Below are 22,018 nucleotides of genomic sequence, written 5' to 3' on the forward strand. Positions count from 1 at the left end.
ACTTCATTTGCTCAGTCCTAGCATAATATCCCTTATTGCAAACTGTCTAGCTCCTCTCCAGGACTAAGGAGGAAGAACATCAGAACCTTCCAGTCATACCAGTGTTAGATTTCTGTCTGTACCTTCTTCAAACTCACAAATATATTAGGAAATTGCTGTGTCTGTTCTAAAAGAGTTGGGAAAAATGGTTGTTTAGCTCTCATAGACTTCATTTAAGCTATCATTTATGCTGACCAACTTTTCTAAGGACTAGTGACTAAAATATTTGTATATAAGATAGTAAGTAGCATATTTGTCAGGTCTGGGAAACCTTAGGCGTTGGGACCAGCTGCTCTGTGTATGCACATGCAGACCGTGCAAGCACTCACTCTTTCCCAAAGCCATCAGTAGGGTGCTGTTTGTAGGGTGACTTCCCATTAATGCTCGAAGGCTTGGCAGGCACTCAAATCAGAAAGTGACATCACTGCCTGGTTTCCCGGCACCAACAAAACACAAAAGTCAAGTGAAATGGAAGCCGTGAGATGGGCTCTCCCAGGTGTAGTGCTCTGTGGTTGGGAGGTGGGCTGTGGTCTCTGCCTGGAAAGGTAAGTATGGCTTCTCCCCAGGAGAAGCTCCACTCCACTTAAAGGACAGATCTGGCAGGTGCATGTCAGTGTGAACTGAGCTGGCTCTGCACTTGTCTTGGGATGTCCATACCCAACTGACTACTTCCTGCTTCCGCTTCCTTGCTAGACCTAACCCCATCCTTTCCCAGGCCCTTGCATGAGAAGGGCCCAACAACCATTCCCCTGTAAATGGCTTCTAGGCTCTACTTTGTTTACTCTGAAGTAGCCAACTTCCCCTGAGCTCTGCCCTCTCCCACTTCTTTTCCTCTCCTAGTCATGCTTGTTTCCATGACTGCTTCCTACAGAGCATCCCAGCGGGCTGCTCCCTGCCCTTCTCCATCAGAGTCTCCCACCTAGAGCTGCCTGTGTTCAAATGGTAGACTAAATCCCTTTCCTCGTTCTCTGCTGTAATCTCTCTGGGAGGCAAAAACCACTTCCTGTGATGACAGTGAGTGTATTAGAAGCTTGGATCAGATGTCAACACCAATGAAGGACATAAGCCAGGGGTTTCTGTGGTTCTTCAACTCCTCCATGTGCTGTTATGATCTCTCTCACCTGTCCCCTCCATGGTCAAGATGCTTACAGTCAGTAGAGGATGACCTAGTCTACTCTCCTGTGGCTGCGTGGAACTGCTTGACAGCCCTACCCTTTGGGGGAGTCATTCTTCCTCTCCTGACAAAGATCTGTTCAGCGGTTTGTCTCTACTTGTTTCTCAGTTTCACTGGTTTCTCTCATGCTACTCTCATTTTCTTGCTGGTTCACTCCCAAACCATTGCCCCACTAATCTTCCATTTCTGTCCTTCTCTCTGTGTAGTATGAGAGACTTCCCTGATACCCGGAACCTTTCTTTTTGTTATCGCTATAACCCAACCCCTATTTGAATAACAAGGTCATTTCCCTTTCCGGAAAGAGATGATAGTCTCTTTCCAGGTCAGTGCAGAGGGTGCCTTAGGAGGGTATGTCGCAGAGTTGGCAGGCCTGTGCTGTAATCACCTTATTGAAATCTTCGAGGCACTTGTGAAATATGAGGCATTGGAAAGAGTATCAATGCCCATTATCCTATTCATTTGCAACACTGATGCACAGGTGGGACCAGACTACCACAATGATCCAACCAGTTCCATCATCGCCTGGCATTTATGATTTCTCTGCTTTTGTGTATTTATAATTTTCAGAGTGTATGTCTGTTTGAATACATTTAAGCAGCTCCTACCCTTGACATGCCCTAGGGCAGAGAGCACACAGTTAGCTATGAACTCAGTGATACATATAGTCATCTATAGCAGGTAGAAGCCAGTTGGCAGTTGCAGGACTTGAACAAGCTCTGCGTGCTATTGAAAACTGGGAAAGTTAATTAAGCTTCCTGTAAAACATGTTACAGGTCCACCCAGAGAGCTGGCAGATGTCACATCGCCTTCTAAATAATACATGCTATATGCAGAAAGTGCATAAAGAATATGCCCCTCTTGTTGTATTTTTTTAATTAAGTAATAAATTAAGAGAACAGGAAGAAAACAAATAGGGATGGGGCAAGTGTGAGGACAAGATAAAGGGAGAAAGAAAAGGGTGATGTTTGGATTTAGGAACACACACACACACAAATCCTCAGCCCTAGTCCCAGTGTCACTGAGAGACCCAAGGCTGAGGCTCTGCGTATGAATTTGTCAGAAGGCCCCAAGCCATATGTTGGCTTCTCATTCTCAAGTGGTCCCCATGTGGTTTTTATGCTTGTATAGCCAATAGCAGCATGCTAAGGGCTCATCCAGGAACCACAGACACCGCTCTCCCTCTGCCGCATCGCTCCTCCACCTCCCTGGACAGCCCGCTCTCATCACTACTGCCTTTCCCATCTCCTTTCTTGCATGCAAACTAAAAACAAAAACAAAAAGTCACGTAGTTTCTTTGTCCTACTTTTTTCTCCTCTGCTCTGTCTTGTCCGTCCTGTCTGTCTCCTTCATGTCTCACTCTCTGCAGAACCTTCACCAGCTAAAACAGATTCAAACCTTGAAGCAGATGAACGAGCAACTGCAGGCTGAGAACAGGGCCTTGACCCGAGTGGTGGCCAGACTCTCCAAGTCCATCGAGTCCTCGGACACCCAGGAGCTCTAGCTATTGCCCTTCCTCTCCACCTCACTTCCCTCCTCTACTACTCCAGGCAGGTTTACTCTTCTTGTTGGTCCCAGAAGCCCAGTACCCATCCCCTCCATCAGAGCCTCCATGTCCAGGTATCTGGAGCAGGACTTAGAACATATAAGGGACATAAGAAACCCATTCAAGGGTGGCAGTGGGGAGACTGTTTGGGCAAGCTGGGTGTCATGTTCAAGTCACCACATCACGGTTCTTCCCTTAGAGACTGGACATAGATTTACTTACTCAGCTGCACATAGATACACAAGTGTGTATATTTATTTACCTGTATGCATGCATGCATACATAGTTACTTCATTGATGGGGTCTTTGTCAAACTGAGAGAGAGCTTTCTCGGCTAGCAGTAGCCCGATGTATCTGTACCAGTTAGGGCCTGGAGTAACCAAGGGCAAGAATTCTCAAATCTGACTGCATGTTAGCTCCAACTGGGAGCCATTAGTATACACCAGGTCTGGGCCCATTCCAAATGCTCTGTTATTTGGATTGAGACCAGGGCATCAGTATTTTCCTAAAGCTCCTCTGTTGGTGTGTATGTGACTGTGGTTGAGAACCACAACCCGTTGACTACCAGATGGAACTTACTCCCCACCAGTGACAGTGCTGCTGGATGGAACGGACTAGGATGAAGGCCAGGATTCCCTGACTCACCTCTGCTCTGAGCAGAGACACCCTCCTTCCCACCACTGGGGCAGAGTTAGATAAGCGTTCTTTGCCTCTTTTTGAGAGCCTTTGCTTTCATCTTCCTCTTGGAACATTTGTCTCATTCCCCTTACAAGTCTCCTGGCTCCTGGGATGTATCCCTCCCTGCCCTGAGTATGTGGGCCGTGAGGCAGACCGTGAGCAATATAAATGAGCCTTTCTAATGGGAGGGCAAGCAATGGAGCAGAACAGTGTTTATTTCCAACTGAAAACCACCCCTCAAAAATGTGTGTGGCAGACTAGAACCTTCCTCTGGCTATGGATCTGAAAGACAAGCTCATACACAGTTTGTTTCCCATCCCAAGATAGTGTGACAGGGTCACCACGTCCCTGAAATGAGTTCTTGATTCTCAGCAACAATCTAATTAGTCCTGACTGGAGCCTGTCCTTTCCCTGCCTGTTTGCATTTGCCTCTGGGATCCGTAGCTGGCAGTGAGTGCCCACTAGTACTGAGGGACCCAGATTACCCTAAGATGCTGTCACAGGCAGAACGAAATGGAAAGGGATGTGCTGCCACAGCAAGGCCCTGAGCAACCAGCAGGAAGTCCAAACTCTGTCTCAGAGTTAGCTTTAAAAGTCCTGAAAGGTGCTCACATGTTGCTCTACAGCGGAGCATGTGCTTACCGTGCACCAGGACCCTTGGTTCAGTCCCAGCGTACAGACATGCACACTCAAGGAAATTTTGACTTAGGGAAAAGTAGAGACCCCCAAAAGTCCCAGTTATTTTTGGTCTCCCAATTTGTTGCAAGACAGTGTTAGATATGTGGCAAAATTTCATTTCAGCCTTTCAGTGATTAATAACTTTAACAACTGGCATTTATTAAAGTCTGTACTGAGTGCTTTATGCTTTTCTCATTGGTTTCTCAGCACCATGCATATATATTTAAAAAGCAGGCTACAGAATCAGAAATAAGCCCAAAGTCCCTTGGAAAGTAAATGGTTGAACAAGAATTCAGACACTGTGTTAGATTCCAGACTCTGCACTCACCCTCCTGCGAAACAAGCCATCTGCATATTTTGCAGTCTTAACAATTCATTAAGCAGCTACAGCGCAGGACAGCATTGCATCAGAGAGTAACAGACAGAATTCTACCTTCTCAGTACTCTGTCCTATTTAAAAGGCCAGTTTCAGCCAGGTATGGTGGCACATGCCTTTAATCTGAGAAATTGGGAGGCAGGCAGGCATATCTCTATGAGTTTGAGGCAGGCCTAGTCTACATAGTGAGTACAAGGACCAGCCAGAGCTGCAAAGAAACATCCCATCTCAAAACAAAAATCAGTTTCCAAAAAACATTTACCTGTCAAAATAATGCCATTACCTGGTACCTGACCTACAGTAGTGAGGGAAGCAAACTATGGCCCATGTACCATGCCAGTAGCTGAAAAGAAAAGAAATCAAGAGAATTGTATTTGACAAATAAAATTCCTGTGGAATTCAGATTTCAGTGTCCAGAAATTAAGATTTATTGGAAGTAAACCATATATTTTAGTTTCTGCATTATCAGTATGTGACACCTGCTAGGCCACAGTCAAGAAATGAGGTAGCCACAGCAAAGACTGTAGCCTGTAACCTAGTCTAAAGTACTTACTGTGTGGACCTTGACAGCCAAAGCCTGCCAGCTGACACCTCCCAGTAGGAACAATGGAGTAACTAGGCCAAACTGGCAGTGTGATCAAGAGATTTTGCCCCATTCTCACCCTTCCAAGTCCTAACCCAGCCCTTAGTGACATCCAGCTCCACCTTCAGAGAAAGGGAAGGCTCCCACATCAAGCAAGGCAGTTTGGTAAGGCTTATTGTGAGACCCTCCCACCCACAGCTAGCTTTGTGTGACACCCTGAAGCCTCAGGACCCATCCCTTTCCTTAGCACAGTACTCATCACAGGCTGTATGGAGTAATATTTAAGAACACATGTACTTGATTGTGTCTTAAGTCTCAACATCTAAGTGGCAGACTAGAAATTCAGAAATGGAGAAGCTGAAGCCTAGAGATCTGCTCCATAAAACCCCGTGCTTGACAGCACTGTCATGTGCGTCTTTATTTAACTCTTTAGCTCTGTTCAGTCCCCTCATTTGAGCGTGGAGTCCGTGTCCCTGCGTCCTCGGTCTGCACACCACTGGTGCTGTACATTCTCTTCAGATGTCAGAGGTTGCAGCTGTGAAATTGTCTTGTCCATCATTTCACCCCAAAGAACTGAGCTCTTAATGTGGAAGAAAAAATCACCAAACACTAACAAATTGTACCTTTTTCAAAAGCAGCTCAATTCTAACTTGGTAAGCAGTTAACATAACCCATTGCTATAGATATAGCTTCTTCACACCTGTGGGATCTTGCTAAGGAATAGGGTTTGGGGGAGACTGGAGAGATGGCTCAGTGGTTAAGAGCACTGGATTTTCATCCAGAGGATCCAAGTTTGATTCCTGGCACCTTCATGGTCTTAAAACCAACCTATGTGACTCCTGTTCCACAAGATCCAATACCCTCTTCTGGTCTCCACAGACACTAGGCACAGACACATGAGCAGGCAAAACACCCATACATAAAAGAAACATTGTTTGAATTGAAAAGTCCCACCAGGCAAACAAACCCCCAGAGGGAACAATAGAGAAGAGATGGAAGGTACCAGCCTGGGCAGAGTTTGCTGGTGTGAGCTCGGAGCACTCCATCCTGAGAGGCACGAAAGAGGCTAGCCAGCGCTGCTCTGGGTTGGAAGAAAGACAAACTTGGCTTCATAATCCTTTAGATTACAGTCTTATTGGTGAAGTGTATAGATCTTGTCTGCTCTTCCAGAGTCATGGGGAAGCTGGATGGTAGCAGGAATTCCCAGCATTGCAAAGCCCATTGCAGACACTAGCACTTCCATGTCTCTTATTCCTGTCTGCCTCTCAGAGACCCATCTGCAAGGGAGCAGGGCAGTTCCTATTCTTTTGTAGCTACAAGCAGAAATATAGAGATGTCAAGTGGTTTCTCTAGAGCAATGGTTCTCAGCCTTTCTAATGCTACGATCCTTTAATATAGGTCTTCATGTGGTGACTCCAACCATAAAATTATTTTATTGCTACTTCATAACTGTAACTTTGCTACTATTATGTAAATATCTGATATGCAGGATATCTGATGTGACCCCCGTGAAAGGGTTATTTGACTATCCCCAAAGGGTTGTGACCCACAGGTTGAGAACCTGTTGACCAAAGTAATGTAGATCATTGAGAGTGACCACTCCTGAATTTGTTTCTGTGCTACAACTTCTTTGGAGTTTTGTTTTCCATTCCTACCTGTAATGAAGAGATAGTCTTTGAACTTGAGCACATATGGGTATAATTTCATCACTAGGACCTAATAGCTAGCTGCCCTGGACTAGTGATGGACATATGCTCCCTTGTTTATAGAGATAAGGAGAACAGCTGCAGCACGAGCTGCTGAGGTGTCAGTGAGACCTTCTAACCCCTCACCCCAAAATTGTAGATGTTGTTTTCCCTTTGTTCTTGGGCATGGGCTTTGGGGGCATGTGTACACACATACGCACACACATGTTCATACACTTGCTCACAATTGTATAATGTAACCTGCATCTTCCTCGTGAGGTTGGGGAAACAAATATCATATTTCTTCAGGTGCATCTTAGATTCCCTACTTTAATAGTAATACCAAGAGCTCGGACTACATGGCCCATGATTCCTGAGCCCAGGCCACCCTTTTCTGGAAGCCTTGCTTACTGTATAGATCCTAAAGGTTGAAGTGACTGATCAATGAAAGAAAGGGTGTCTGCATGACAGTGAGGATACAGATTTCTGGAGCCTTCATTGTGAAATGTATTTACCTTCTAACCCCAATCTACCCACAAGGCCCGCACATGAACTGTAGCTCATTAAGATTTTTCAGATGTACAAAATATCTGTCAAAGTGCCTGATCACAGAATAAAGACTTGGGTGTCCAAGCTGTAACTTGCTCTTCCTGTATTCCTTGAGTTGAGTAACAATATGTGTTGTGTTCCAAGATGGAAGAACTGACAGATGGAATCTTCACTCAATTCCTTTTTCCATAAGCCTCTGTTTGACAGAATTATTCTAACACCATCCACCAGAGTGTTAGGAAAGCCCCCTGGGTCTTGGCCATATCTCTAAGTTCCCTGAATGTTAATGTTGAGAATAGGTGTGTGTGGTATGACCAGTGAGAATTTGGGTGGATTCTAGTTACCAAAGGCATCAGGACAAACTTGGTCATCTTGTGGCAGAAAGGCCAAGTTCTGTTCCTCAGCTTGCATGTTGTTCCTTATGGGGTGTGCAGTAGTGCCTTTAACTCCTAAGGGCCACACTCTCTCTGACTCCTTGCTGAGCTTCTTTGGCAGTCTCCCGAGTTTCTTTAGGCTGTAGGTGAGTTCAAGGGCAGGAACAATTGTAAATAGCTACTGGCTCAATAGAATAGAACTATAGGCTATGTGGAATATGAAGCTGGCTCAAAAGAAGAGGAGATGTATTTTCCCTAAATACTCACATGCCCAGCCCAGTAAATAGGAAGGTCGAAGGGCTTTATCCCCGAGCAAAAGGGTAGTAACAGCTTATCACATAGCTGTCCTAGGAGGCCCTGCTCACCTGCTGGCTCAGCCTGGGAAGGTAGCGGCCATTGCGCCAAGCTCTAACACATCTTTTCCTCTGTCACCGCAGGTGTTAACAGAACTGAAATCCGACAATCAGAGGCTGAAAGATGAAAATGGTGCCCTCATCAGAGTCATCAGCAAACTGTCCAAATAGGCGAGGTCAGATCTGGGAGGAGGGGACAGCATTTGCTGCACACCCCTCGTTTCCGGCCAAAAGAAGTGAATGTTTCTGAAGAAGGGCACCTCCTCTGCACTGCACATTTTCTCTGCACTCTGTGTCCCACTGCTCCCGCACTTCAGCCCGAGTTTTATGACAGTTTTAACTGAAGCATGATTGTGACTATTTCAAGCAGTCTGGAGAAAGCTTTGTGGGGTATACCAAGCTCAGCTGTGAACCCCCACTTTCTGCTGCTTTGTCCACATTGGTTTTGGTACAGATATGTAAGGCTTTGACCCATAGCCTTTATACTGACCCACTGTCCTTTGATATAGGTGAGTCTTGTGGTGGCCACTCCAGGATCCTATCTGGGGTGCCAAGAGAAAGGGCAGAATGTGGAGTTACTCTCTGGACTGCCTCTGGAGCTGTTGTGTAGAGTTCACGGTGGTTGTGACTCTGGTGTTCACCTCTCAGGGACTGACCTGTTTTTACTTTTCTATCAGTAACCTAGAACTCCCCTGACTAGTCTTAACCCCATTTCTCCTTCCACACGGCTTTAGATGCTCCTGGACTCTCTTGCTCCTTTTCTTTCTGTCCTTTTACCATTTCTTCTCCCAGCCTGATGGCATAAAAGCTGGAACAGAGCTCCTGACCTTAGTTGTTGGGGCTGCTGTGGAAAATCATCGTTCTGTTGCCATGGTACCGTGACCCCGTCCCTGCACAGCTAGAGGGTGACTTAGGAGTCACCTCTCCCCCTTGCTGCTTACAGAGTGATTTTCTGGGCTCTTCAAGTCAGACATAGCAGTATACACCTACGGTCTCAGCACTCGTGAAGCTGAGGCAGGAGGATCAGGAATTTGAGGCCAGCTACATAGCAAGACCCTCTCAAGGAGAGGGAAATCTGGATTCCGGATGCTGAGTTTGCCTTGCTCCCTTTGGCCTTGTTTACTTTTCCACTTGTGCACCTGCTCCTAATGAGGAATGAAGTTGCAAGTCCAGGGAGAGGGTGGGGAGGCGGGTGGAAGCAGGCTAGAGAGAAAAGGAGAGCGCATGTAAGGACACTTGGAACGCTGTGCTTGTACTGTGAGATGATGGGAACTTCTGGTAGTCGCATTCAGGGGAGAGGCATTGCCCTTCTTAGAAGCCGACAGGAGAAATGACTGCTGGGGTAGAGACTAAAGGGGGCGATCCAGTCCATAATAAGACTCATGGATTCTTAAGAGTGGCAAGGCTTGCACATCATCTGGCCCAACTTCCTCATGTGATAGGGACCCCTCTGCTGCCATAGCTTTGCCCTATGGTTGGCCTTTGGTAGCTATGCATTTAGTACTTAAAGCTTGGGCACCTCTAATAACCATTATTTTTACTAATAGGAGCTGAGGTCTGCTGCTGCTCCCCGCCTGCCCAGCTCATTAAGTATGGATGGGTGGTGGTCTCCACTTCTGTAGTTCCTGCGGTCCCTCTTCAGATATCATGATTTTGATGCCTGTCACATCTTGACTCCCCTAGAGTCTAAACAAAGGCAGCCCTTTAGATTATCGTGTCTCCGTCTCTACAGAGTGGTCCATAATTCCAGCGCATAGTTAAAATGCGAGTTCTCATCGATGAGCCAGTGCTGATGCGGGTAATGCTTGATTTCTGTAGGCATTTTGTCCTTTGGATCACATTAAAGGACAGGTCCTTTAGGGTCTCATTATTTTGGTGTTGCCAGTGATGTGGACCATTCTAACACTACCTCTGTCATTCTCTTTCATGAGGCTGCCACTGTCCTTTTCTGTGACCCTTGCAGGCTTCGTGTGCTCTTAAACAAGCTGTAATTCAGGGTCTTTGTCACAGACGAGGACCACGCCCACTCTGACACACTTTGAGCATGTGCAGGGTTCTCTCTGCCATTTCAGCCCACTCTTCTGAGGAGTCCGTGCTGAGCCACTCTGCTGTGGAGCACTGAGCCCAGGTTTTAGAAGGGACTGAACCACAGTGGGAAGGACCCGTCTTCTGCTATAGGAAGCGAGAAATGCCAACAACATGTCAGCCAACTGGTTCTCCTAGAGTAGCTAGGACATTGGGAAAGAAGGGGTTGGGAAAAGAAAATGGAATGTTAGGAAAACATTTTGCGCCTCCTCCATTCATAGACCAGGTAAAGGTGTAAGTCCAGGGGCAGGTTCTCAGAACTCACAACCTGGCGTTAATGCCTGCTGCTGTGTGTGGCCTTCCAGGAAGGTTCCTTATGACAAGCTGTTTATAAGTTCTTCAGCCTCAGGAATCCTGGGCTCTGGAGCCAAGAGCTCATCGTAGCACAGATGCTCCCAGGTAATTCCAGGTACTTCCTTTAGGCCACTAATTTTATTAGACAGAAAACATTGTGAATTGGTCTCTTCAAAATGATATTGACTGAAAGCCTCCATGAAGGACATAGGCCTTCTGATAGCCAGCTAGACTCTCGGTGCTGGTCTCCTTTCCTTTGTTCTCTCCCGGTGACCGCCAGCCTCACTGGCTGACTTGTTGTGAGTCATCTCACAGCTGGAGCTTAGTGACCCACTGGAAGCCGGTAGCCATGCAGGACTCCCCGGTCGCAAGCCTGTCTTCCTGGGAAATTCAGATGGGACAAGAATGTCCTCACTACAGCATCATACCCTATGTTCTCATTCATCTGACAGCTTTGGGAGTAATGACGGGACCAGTCCAGAGATTCTGGGCCTGGAGTTTTCCTGTTTGACTTTCAGGGACTTCTGAGCCTTTCCAGACAGTACCTGGAAGTTCTGACTGCCAGTTTCATCCCTGTCTCTAGGGGAAGGTGGGTGGTGCACATTTAAGGGTGTTGCCTCAAAAGAATCAGAAGAACAGCTCGATCTTGGACCCACTCAGTACACTGAGTTCTCAACTGGGCTGGTCTCACTTCCTAGAACCTCCTTGTCTGTCCAGCAGTGGCCATGTTCTCACCCCTGCTTTCCCTGCTTCTGTCCCAGGCCTCAGTCTTCTAGATGCAAGCATTGTTCAGTGAGGTGAAGTACCGGAGTAGTCTGTGGGCCCTACAAAAGAGTATATAACCAGAGATGAGAGGAGGAAGTCTCCAAGCCATGCCCTTTGCCGGCACTCTGGTTTCTGGCCCCTTCGAGGCCTTTCCTCGAACATACAGACAACTGTCTCCACCCAGTGTAAAGTACTGACAGTGCTGGCTCTTGCGAGGAGCTGGACCTCGGTGACCAGGAGCCTGGGGAGGAGGAGATTGCAGAGAGCATCTGTCAGCCGCTTCCAGACTATTGTATGACTTGAAACAGAAGCCTCATTGGGCAGCTAGGATGGCTAGTGACTAGCTTCCCCAGCAGGTGAGCTACAGCATCCGCTGCAGGAGCCCACTGTCTTCCCTCAGGACCACAGGGCTCTAGTCCATGGTTACACGCCTTTTCAGAGGTGGGCCCCACGCACATCTCAATTGCCATTCTATTCTGCAAACCCTCAAACATAGGTCCCTGGACCCAGGAAATGAGGCAGCTTTGAGGGCAGTATAAGGTGCTCACAGTTAAGCCACACGGAGTCCAGGACCAACTTATTTAACTGTAACCCTTGGGCAAGATAATTTCTTAAGGCCCCATGGGGCTTAAATTTCTGTAATTTATTCATTTCTAGAAGGATGAGAACATTTTGACTCTTAGATTTCTGCTTTTCAAATTTTCAAGATCAGTCTTGTTTTCTTCCCAAACTCAAGCTGTTTAAGATTGGGGTGTCAAGGCTGACCCCTCCTCTTTCCTGGAAAGTGGAGTTACCACTGAAAGCAATTGAACAGTGTTGTGATTGTTTTCTTTCTGGTGGTTAGGTAACCTGAAGAGGTGGAGATGGTAGCTGGTAGGGGGTGGATAGAGCAGTATGTCACTAGGAACCCAGCTCCCCTTGAGGTTTGCCCAGCCACCTCTCCTAGATGTGACCAGCACTGCTTCTCAGTACCCAAGCAACAGACTTAACTAGGGATTCTGTTTGGCACCAGCTAGTTCCCAGTGCTGAACTCTGCCTTGAGCGGCAAGAGCGCTCCACAGCGAAGAGCACAGCCACTACTTCAGCTGAGCTCTGCCTCTGAGCACTAAGCTCTCAGAAGTGCGGCGTTCTGGGGCTGTTCAAGGTGGTCTTTCACAAGGGAAAGAGTTCACAGACCCCACAAACCACATAGCATAGAATGGTACAGTCAGGGCTTGGATGGAAGGAAAAGGACAAACCCCGGAGGTGGGTGCCTGCAGGTTTTGAATGTGGAACAGGATGGAGACTGCAGACCCTGGGAGAAAGGAAGCCTGATTTCTGCACCTGGAAGTGCGTTCTGTCTCACTGAGTTCTTTCCTCAGTTCCAGCTAAGCCTGAGAGGAGATTTAATCAGTCTTCCTAATGGGTATTGACACTGCTCAGAGCAGTGGACTCTGTCAGGGACAACTATTGATTGCTTGTGTTCTGATTAGATTGGAAAAATAGATCAACTTCATTATAGCCCAGGAGCTGTCATTGTCACAGCTACAGAGGAATGAAGTGGTCTCTGGGGGCCGAGGAAAAACAACTGGACCCCAACAAACCAGAGGGCATCTGGAAGTTGTCTCCACGTCTCCTCGCAAGCTGTGGTGAAGGTCACAATTGCAACCCAGTGTCTGGGTGCCTGCTCGCGAGATGGTGGGGGAGGAAACTTCTAAAGCCCATGCATTGATGCATGTTCTGGCCTTACCTCAGAAGACTTGTCAGGGTGAGGCTCTCTTCCAGCCTGGGAACACACACACACGTGACAGGTGATTCATTCTGGGAATACACAGTCACATTCTCTCTCTCTCTCTCTCTCTCTCTCTCTCTCTCTCTCTCTCTCTATTTCTCTCTCTCTCTCTTACACACACACATTTGCCAGGCTGGAGCTTTTTAAAAGAGGTCTGGTGTTTTCTTGATTAGAAATGAGAACTCAGAAACCAGTTTAATCCAAGTGTGTAGCTCTGTCTCTTTTTCTCTTCCCGCACCAGCTTCCCAAAGGACTCCCATGCATCTGCTTGTCTCCCAGCTTGGTAATCTGCCAGAATGACATTTTGTTATTTTTGCCTCTAAATTTTCCCCTAATGCTTCCAATAAAAATGTACTTGGGTGGCCCTTAAGGTGTCATCAAGATGGTAGCGTAGGTCCTTCCAAATAAGCATACCCCTCCCCCGCCTTCCCCCACACTCCTCAGGCCTTGCTTCTATACTTGGGTTTGCTGGTGCTTGAGGGACAAGGTTTCCCATTAAGCAGCCAAGGGTCCTGGAGAATTTTCAAACGCCAACAGCATGTCATTTTCCCCCACCACCCATAGCCAACCCCTATTCCACTTTCAAGGCCCCTCAGAGACAAGATTTGGCGTATAGGTCTAGACGATTCCTCGTCGCAGCGCTGTCTGAGACGTTCATTCCTTCTTTTCCTGGGGATGTGACTGGTCCCTGCATAAGGCAGAAATGTCTCTTCAGCACAGGCTGAGCTAGTCTGTTTGTATAGAATTGACAGCCAGCCAGCAAGGAGAGAAGATCCAGAAAAGGCTGGACCATAAGGAGTCCTAAGAGCCTCTGACGTGCTCTTGAACCCAGAGCGGAGGTCAGAGCAGGATCCTGGACAGGGGACACTCGGGCCAGCACCAGTTTGTTTCTCTCCCAAGTGCTGTGTCTGTGCTGTTTCCAACCCTACTCTCCTGAAACCTCAAGCGGATTCCAGCTCACCCTAGGATGGGAGTCTAGTACAGAGTAGCTGCAGGGAAAGGCAGAGAGGTGGGTCCAGGAGAGCATCCATCCGACATGCTCACCTTGCCGGTCTCCTGCCTTGAGCCCTTGGATTTCTCTGAAGAGGGGAGTAATGTGCCACAACTGCGCCCTCTGCAGCGAGGTGTGGCCTACTCTGAGGCAGTGCAGTCTGGTTTTGGCATCACCGTTTTTCTCTGTTCGTGTTTCCTTCGCCCTGGTCTTGATCACCACTTGAACGCTAGCATTTTGCGTTTCCTCTCTCCACCCTTCACCCACACTTATGCACCAAATGGAGCTGTTTTCCAGCTGAGTTGTGTAGATTAACTTCAGTCAACTGTAAAGACACCTGGAGGAGGCTCCTGAGGGAGGGGAAGCCAGACTGGCTTTGTGAACTGAATGTATTTTTATGCAACTTTGAGTGGCCTTTCAACCCTGAGATGGATGGATTTGCTTTACTGGTTGTTATTATATGGTATTAAGTGTTCTGTGTTTGAAAGTTTGGGAATAATATTCACATCTGTATGATGCCTGTAAACACAACAGTATTTATAAATGAACAAATAAAACTGTGTTTTAACTTTGTGCCATGAAAGTGATAGAGCTTCCCATTCACCAGGCAGCCCCCAGCAGTTCCCACTGGCTTAGAAGTCTGCACGGGCAGCCACAAGTGCACAAGTCACCACATGCCCTGCCCCAGGAAGGTCTCTGGGAGCATCATCAGATCTCCTGGGTTGACTGGCCAGGGAAAAAGCCTAAAGTTTTAGAGCAACCCTGAGAAGAAATCGGGGTTTCCAGGGCCTAAGGGTGGCTGTTTCATTGAAAGTGAAAAGCAGGGTGTGTGGCCCACCTGATAGACCCTAACATCCATCCTACATAGGGAAGCTGGACCGAGGGAGCTGCTGGTGGTACTAGGCTCTGCAGGCTCCCAGCACCACACTGTCCTCCACCTTAGGGCACTGATTCAGGACATCCGAAAATGACCCATGCACATGAAGCTAATTGTGGGGTCATTCGAGGTTGAGTCGAAACTCTGAAGAAAAGGAGCCTAGCTCGGCTACAGGCCACTGGTAGGGCTGGGGAGTGGGCAGCCAGGTTTGGGTCTGCTTTCTGCCAAGTGGAAATCCTTGGTCACTGACTTGGGAGGGAGGGAAGATTCTTTTCCCCTGCTGTCACCCAGCTGTTTGTAGCTCACCAGCAAGAGGAAATAGGCATGATGTCATGGTTGAAGAGTTCAGCCCTGGCTTTGGGGTTTGAAGCAGCGGCAAAGCATGATTGACACAGGACTTCCTAGACCACAAACATCGTTTCTCCGGGGCCCCTGCTGGCTGCGCAAGGTCTGTAGAGTCAGCTTCATCTACTGGCCATGGGTACCGGCCTGCAGCAGAGCAAGACACCCACGGTCTTGGGTCCCATGGCCTCCAAGACTGAAGCAGCCAGCCAGCCAGGTCTGGGCTCCTGCCAGCTCAAACGGGCGCTCTGCCCAGCTGCCTTCACTGCCCCTTGACCATCTGGACTTGACATGAAACACAAGCCTAGTGCATGATGGTCCTAGACAAGCAACAGACTGATGAACTATCCTCTGGAGCTGAGAACTAAGAGTTTAATCTTTTCCTGATTTGGGCCATACTGCCCCCTACTCTGTCCGTAAGCATTCGGAAGCCTTACTGGTCCTGGTACCCCTGCCTCGTCAGTCACGGACAGACAGCCTTCTTTAGGGAACAAGACTGGAGACTTTGTAGTTTCCACTTTTAAACATCTACACCCTGGGACCAGCAGCCTCCATGTTGTCAGCGTCAGACTGTGGCTGTCCCCTAAGCTCAGGTTCCCCAGAGGGAAATCACCAGTATGGGACAGCCTTGTCCTCTCAGGAGGGTGGGCCCTGTGTACCTACCATCCACCAGAAACCCCATCTGCCCTTCCCCCAAACCCAGAAGAGAATGGGCTGTGACCCCTTCGTGCTGGGCTAGAGGCCAGAGCCCCAAAACCAGCTCACCTCCCGGCCCAACCCTGCTGCCCGACTGGGGCAACTCTGCCCTCCCCCACTAAAAAAAAAAAAAAGGAGAAATGCTCCCCGCCCCCAGGTTGCTTTCAGCTCTTTTCTTTAATAAGGAGACGCAGCTCATTACAAAATAACAATCCGACAGATCAGACAAGAACAGAGTCCACAGAAGGGAATGGAGAGAGCAGTGCCAAGCAGGGGGGGAGGGGGGAGGGCTACACGTGTCCTCATGAAAACAGGGAGGGCTCCTGGTGGGGCCAGTGCATTCCAGGGCTGACGTGGGCACACTCGGGTTCTGCCCCAGTCCCAGTTTTGAAAGTTTCTGGACGGGCCCAGGGTTTTCAGAAAGCAAATCAAGTAGTCCTTAGCTGACCAGGAGTCAAACAGGGTGGTGAGGCTTTCCGGTCGTTATCTAACTCCTGGCTGCTGAGGAAAGCTGGGGTGAAGCCAAGGCCCACACACTGGTCCCACAACCTTGCCACACTCTCCTGCCACTGTTCCCAGTGGGGAGTGGGGGACTCCAGCCACCCCCAGTCTACACTGAAATCGTTGCTCCAGTTGCCCCGTTTGTTGTTTCAATAACACAAAAGTCCCTGGGACCTGCGTGTGCTCAAGCATCATGGTTTGTAAATAGTAGAGCCCCTTGTTGCCTCTGGCTTTGGCCTGAGGTCCCCTGGATTAGTAACATATGACTGCACTCCTGGGGAGTCCTGTGGGTGCCCAGGCTGCTCCAGGTCTCTCTCCCTATAGAGTTAGCACTTGTCATGCCTGCTCAGGCTGCCCTGGGAGCTGAGGTGAGGGGCAGAGCCTAGTGCCTCCACCTTGTTCTCAGGGACACCCTGCTCTGTGGCGCTGCCAGACCAAAGAGGGAGTTGTGGGTAGAAAGCTTAACCCACAGCAGTTCTTGGTTTTCCCCACGGGTCACTTCTCCACTGCTCTCTGTGGGCCCTGACAGCTCAGGGAGAAAGAAGTAGGCTGGGCTAGCCTTGTTCATCCCAGGCTATGGTGAAACCCAGTTACAGGCTGGGCTGCTGACTTCTGAGAGATCTAAGTCACAGAGCACACCACTGCCCTGCCTACACCCAGGATAGAGTCGAGTCCCACCATCAGACCTAAGCCAAGAAAGCCAGCCAGGGCCATCTCCCGGGACCCCACCAGAAGCCCTGAAATGCCAACTGTCCTCATGATGCAGGGCTGAGGGAACAAGAGAGGATAAAGGACAGGTGAGCCCTTCACAAGTGTTCTGTGGGGAGCCAGTTGGAGGGACAGGGGTGCTCCTGGGAGGAGTCAAGGGCAGCCTCCAGTAGGAGGCCCCTTTATGGCTTTTCAGTTTATTCAAGACAGTGGGAAGAAAGGAACCACACCACACACATGGAACATAAAGGCAACAGGACACCAGACACAGGCTAGACATAGTACACTGTGCCCCAAGGGTTAACCCTGCAGACAGACATGCAGCAGACCTGCCGCAGGGCTTGTGTTCTCCAGCATCTTCCCCGGGCAAGGCTGGCACCGGGGCCAGAATGTGGTCTCCCATTGCGGACATTCCCTGTAGGGGATGTAGGGTGGGACTGGGGACAGAGACTTTACACAACATAAAATCAAGGAGCAGCCAGTTTTGTAAAACAGGTTTGGGGTTGGGAGATGAGGGGGCGCTCAGCATTGCCATGCGGCTATTTACAGAGTTGTAGACATGCATCTTGGTCAAACAAGAGTCTGCTCATGTGTTTATAGATAGCATCCTCTCTTATAATATAGAACTAAATGCACGTGGAGGGGTCAGATGAGGCTCAATGGCTTCAGAAGTTTCCTGTTTTGTTGTTGCTTAAAAAATAAAGTATATTCTTACATCTTCAAGTCACAGTGTCCCCTTCTCAATATTGCAGTTCGAAAAACAGGTTAAGTCAAGTCTGTGGTAACCAGCTCTGGCCCCTGGGACTGAAGAAAAGAGGGATGAAGTAGCCAGAGGGCATATTGCCAGACACAATACAGGATTAGCCAATTAAAATTTAAATTTCACATTAAAGAATGAATCACTTTATAGTACAGTATGTCCCAAATATTGCATCAGACATACTTACACTTCAAAATTATTTATCTGAAATTCAAGTTTAACCAAGTATCCTGTATTTGTATTTGCCAAATTTGGCAGCCATTATGGGGCGCTGGGACACCTCCTGCTCCCCACGGCTCTGAGAGAAGACCCCAACCAGCCTGCGGTGGGCGGGAGGCAGAGCAGAGGCAAGCAGACGATGTGGCGGGGGAGGGAGCCCAGTCTCTTCCTTAGGGAGACTGATGCTGTGTACACCCTCAAAGATAGGCTCTCCGACAGGGTTGAAAGACCAGGACTGTCAAGAACTGACATATGACATTAAAGAGACGAGGGATTCCTTCCTCTTGGGGAGCATCACCCACCCCCACCCTCACGTGTAGCCTGGAGGCATGTTTATAAAGCTGCTTCTATGAAGAGGCCTATAGGAGAGACCTCCCACCTCCCTCACTGAATCTTGGGCCAGCAAAATCATCACAAGTCGCTCTTGCAGAAACACAAACTGTGTTGGCTTCTTGAGGAGGAAGAAGACCAGGGTCCCCAGTTGGGCCTCACCCTTGCTTCTCATAACAAGTGTCTGCTGTTTGGAGCCCCTACTCCCAGGCCTCAGTCTATGTTTCTAGGGTTAAAAACCTCCAACCCAGAAGTACCCAGAATCCCTCACCAGCCAGAAACATTGACTATCTTGACTTAATGCTGAGACCCCAGGACCCTGACATCCCCAGAAATAAACCCCCGTGGCAGTGAAGGTTTGGAATGCTATACTGGGTTTGGGTCAAATCAACCCCCAGTGCATAAAGACTTAAGTCTCGACATGTTCCTGCCCAGCTCCTGCCCTTGAACAGGTGCCGTCTGCTTGGGTGGCCAGTGAGGGACCGGCCCTAGGCCTGGGGAGGAGCCACTTCCGGCATCGATGCTGCCTCCAAACTAATGACCAGAGTCCAAAAGCCCTCGCAGGCTGCCCACAGAAAAGAGCTGTAGCCCACTAAAACCATACCTTCCCTCCTCTGTGAGCAGTGCAGTAGGACCTGGGGCTACGAAAGGCCTTAACGAGGTTCACAGGAGAGAAGCCGAGGAGGTGAAAGATGGGTTGGGAGAGCTGGGAGAATGCAGGAAGAAGGAAGGGTAAGGTTGATGGGGGGAGGCAGTTCTGTGAATGAGGTTTATGGAATGTGTGGGAGACAAGCCAGTGCAGCAAGGGACCTGGGAAAGCACCAATGTTCCACAGCTGATGATGAAAATGCCTTCTGAGGTCCATACCAGGACCCTGGTGCCCTTCAACCACCTGGACTCGGAGTGGACCCTATTGTCCTACAATTTTCTGTCATGACTATACCTCTGGTCCCAAGGAGTCTACAGCCCATCATCCCAGCAGAGACCTCCCTCCTCAGTGTTTAGCATACACGCACACACAGAGAGTGTAGAAAATACATAACTTCCCATGTACCCAGGGCCAGTAGCAGAAGTGTCTCTAAGATGGGCAGATCAGACCTCACTTCACAGTCTGTTTCTAGTAGAGGGGTTAACTCGGTCCCTGCTTAAACAAAAAAGCAAACCCACACAGCTCCCATTTTCAGTAAAATTAAAGGACCCTCTATGCCTTCTTCAGACTGGGTTCTCAAAGCCAAACTCTACACCGCCGTCCATCAGACCTAGAAGAAGCAGGAAGGTCCAAAGGGGGCAGAGCAGAAGTTCTGCCACATTGCTGTTGAATTGTGACCTCCTTTGGGCTTCCAGAAAGCTGTGTATTTTCTGTGGTAAGAAAACAAGGGCCTAAGAGATTCAAGGAGAGAAGAGAAGCAAGACCAAGGGAAAGGGGTAGCCTCTGGCTACATGGGGCTTAACTCCTTTGCCCGGGCTGAAGGTTGGAAGGGTACTCAGTGCTAGCCTGACTAACATATATATGGCTTTTTATCAATACTGGGGACAAGCGGGGAACAGGGAAGGGGACACTGAACACAGGGGTAGAAACCTTCGCAGGTTTCCTCCAGCACTCGTTTGAAATGAACGCCCTGTTTCCTGGCATTTCCCTGCCTCTAGGGAATGGAAGGATAGGGCCTCTCCACAGCTCTGCCTGGGCCCCTCTGGCTACCATCACGGAGGCCTAAGGGCCCAGGGAGTCAGGAATCGGAGTTGTGAGCTCATCACTGTCCATCCATGCTCCCCCTTCTTGCCACCTCCTCCTTACCTGGACCTCAAGGGACCTAAACACTCAAGCCTTCCTCTCTCAGGTCTCTGGCTCTGTGCAGAGTGTTTGTCTTCAGACAGTATTTTTCCACTTACACAAAAAGGGAAACAGAAGCAAAAGCAAGGTGGTGCATGAATGCAAATGACCCTGGCACTGCTTTCGCGCTGCACTGCGGAGGGAGGAAGCTTGAACTTCCCACTTAGGAGGCAAACATCCAGGAGCTCAGCTTCAGGCTTTCTCAGTAGTGGGACTCCGCTTCATGGTTTGATGCTGTCGACAAGAATGCGATCCTGGGGCCAGCAATCTCTGGGAGAGTTCAGTCAATCCGGTGAGAGTTTGTTCCCATGAACGTCCCCGAAACCACACTCCTGGGGGAAGCCATGACTGACAAGAGGAAGTCTGTGACGTCAAGGGCTTTGGTCCTAGTTCTGAATACATCCAGTACCACACTGTGCTGCCTTCCAAATGGCCATTCCCAAGGACTCTGAGAGCTTCTGGCTTACACCAGGGCTTACACGCTGACGGGCCTCCCACTGAGGCAGCGGGTTTTCTTCATCCTGGAGTCCCTGAAGACTTCCTCCTTTCACACGGCTTCATTGTCCATGGCTCATTCCAGAAATGAAGAGAAAGACTCAAAGACAGAGGCAGGCAGGGATGGACACGCGCACACATACACACACACACACACACACACACACACACACAAAACACGCTGGACATTGTGTTGCCTTGACAGTAGAGAAACAGAATGTGCTGCCATTTTGTTGGTCCAAAACCCAGAAAGAGCAAGAACTGCTTCAACTTTCTGCCAGTCGAGGCCCCGCGTGGGGAGAGGCCTGTGTGAAGCTCTGAGAGTGAGGGAAACCGCGACAGGCATGCAACAAGGACAGCTCCTGGGGAACAGACAGAGCCGGGCTTCTCTTTCACCACTTAGGGGACTCCCTTCACGCAGCCACCGAAAGGAAGTTGGTCTTTAAAAAGAGTAAAAGGAAGGAAAAATACACCGCAAACAAATGGAGAAACCTCTAAGGTCGCATAACTGAGGTATTGATAGCTCTGGATCTTGTCAGTGCCCTCAGAGGCACGTGGCCCAGCGTCCGTGTCCTACTTGTTCTTGCCCAGAAGCGCATCCACTTCCTCCTCTGGCTTAAGAGAATGCCACTGGGCGATAGGCCTCCGAGGGTTGGCCAGCATGTCGGACCAGTGCCGCAGCTCCGTGCCTGTGGCGTTGCTGCCCACAAAGATCTTGCCGATGGCTTCGTTCTTGCCCAGTTTGTCGTAGTCTAGCACAGTGACAACCACCTGGACTTTCTGCAAGGAAACGAAGGAAGGAAGGAATTCAGAGAAGTAGGAAGCCATGATATCCTGCATCTCTATCTACACTGCGAATGATGCGGAAGGAAATGCCTCCAGGTTTCTGGCTTCCAGCTCCAGCTCCAGTTCAGTTTCAGGGGACATGGAGATGGAGGGCAAACCTTTTTCTCTTTTCTTTTTTAAGGCAACCTGTATTTCTACCAGCAGGTATACTTGAGTATACACAACGCTCTAAGAACTAGAGCTGTAAGACCTTATGGAACAGGCATGGCCTCTAATGAAGTCAGTGGACACATAATAAATAATAAATAAATAAAAGTTGCCAGGCGGTGGTAGTGCATGCCTCAACACTTGGGAGGCAGAAGCAGGAGGATCTCAGGGAGTTCGAGGCCAGCCTGGTCTACAGAGCGAGTTCCAGGATAGACTCCAAAGCTACACAAAGAAACCCTGTCTTGAAAAACCAAGTACACACACACACACACACACACACACACACACACACACACACACACGTGTGTTTGTCAAATACATTAAGGAG

At 49.0% G+C, this 22,018-nt stretch overlaps 2 protein-coding genes across 11 annotated transcripts in view; one reads left to right on the forward strand and one right to left on the reverse strand.

Moving 5' to 3' along the window:
• Nucleotides 1–14,511, forward strand: part of Ppp1r12b (protein phosphatase 1 regulatory subunit 12B) — a 218,250-nt gene extending 203,739 nt beyond the window's left edge. For 4 of the 7 annotated variants that reach the window (XM_085688207.2, XM_048430824.3, XM_085688208.2 and 1 more), the window contains 2 exons: nucleotides 2,580–2,760; nucleotides 8,117–14,511. In XM_085688207.2, the coding sequence (XP_085544333.1) occupies nucleotides 2,580–2,714 (135 nt within the window). In that variant the 3' untranslated portion in view covers nucleotides 2,715–2,760; nucleotides 8,117–14,511. The remainder of the gene's footprint in view (nucleotides 1–2,579; nucleotides 2,761–8,116) is intronic. The other 3 variants (XM_048430830.3, XM_048430825.3, XM_048430829.3) reach the window with 1 other exon arrangement.
• The window catches only part of Syt2 (synaptotagmin 2), a 116,878-nt gene continuing 109,311 nt past the window's right edge, over nucleotides 14,452–22,018 (reverse strand). For all 4 annotated transcript variants that reach the window (XM_087906506.1, XM_087906504.1, XM_087906505.1 and 1 more), the window contains one exon: nucleotides 14,452–21,477. In XM_087906506.1, coding sequence (XP_087762632.1) covers nucleotides 21,271–21,477 — 207 coding nt within the window. In that variant the 3' untranslated portion in view covers nucleotides 14,452–21,270. The remainder of the gene's footprint in view (nucleotides 21,478–22,018) is intronic.

This window comes from Myodes glareolus, chromosome 5, assembly GCF_982192425.1.
Source record: "Myodes glareolus chromosome 5, mMyoGla1.1, whole genome shotgun sequence".
Classification (NCBI taxonomy): domain Eukaryota; kingdom Metazoa; phylum Chordata; class Mammalia; order Rodentia; family Cricetidae; genus Myodes; species Myodes glareolus.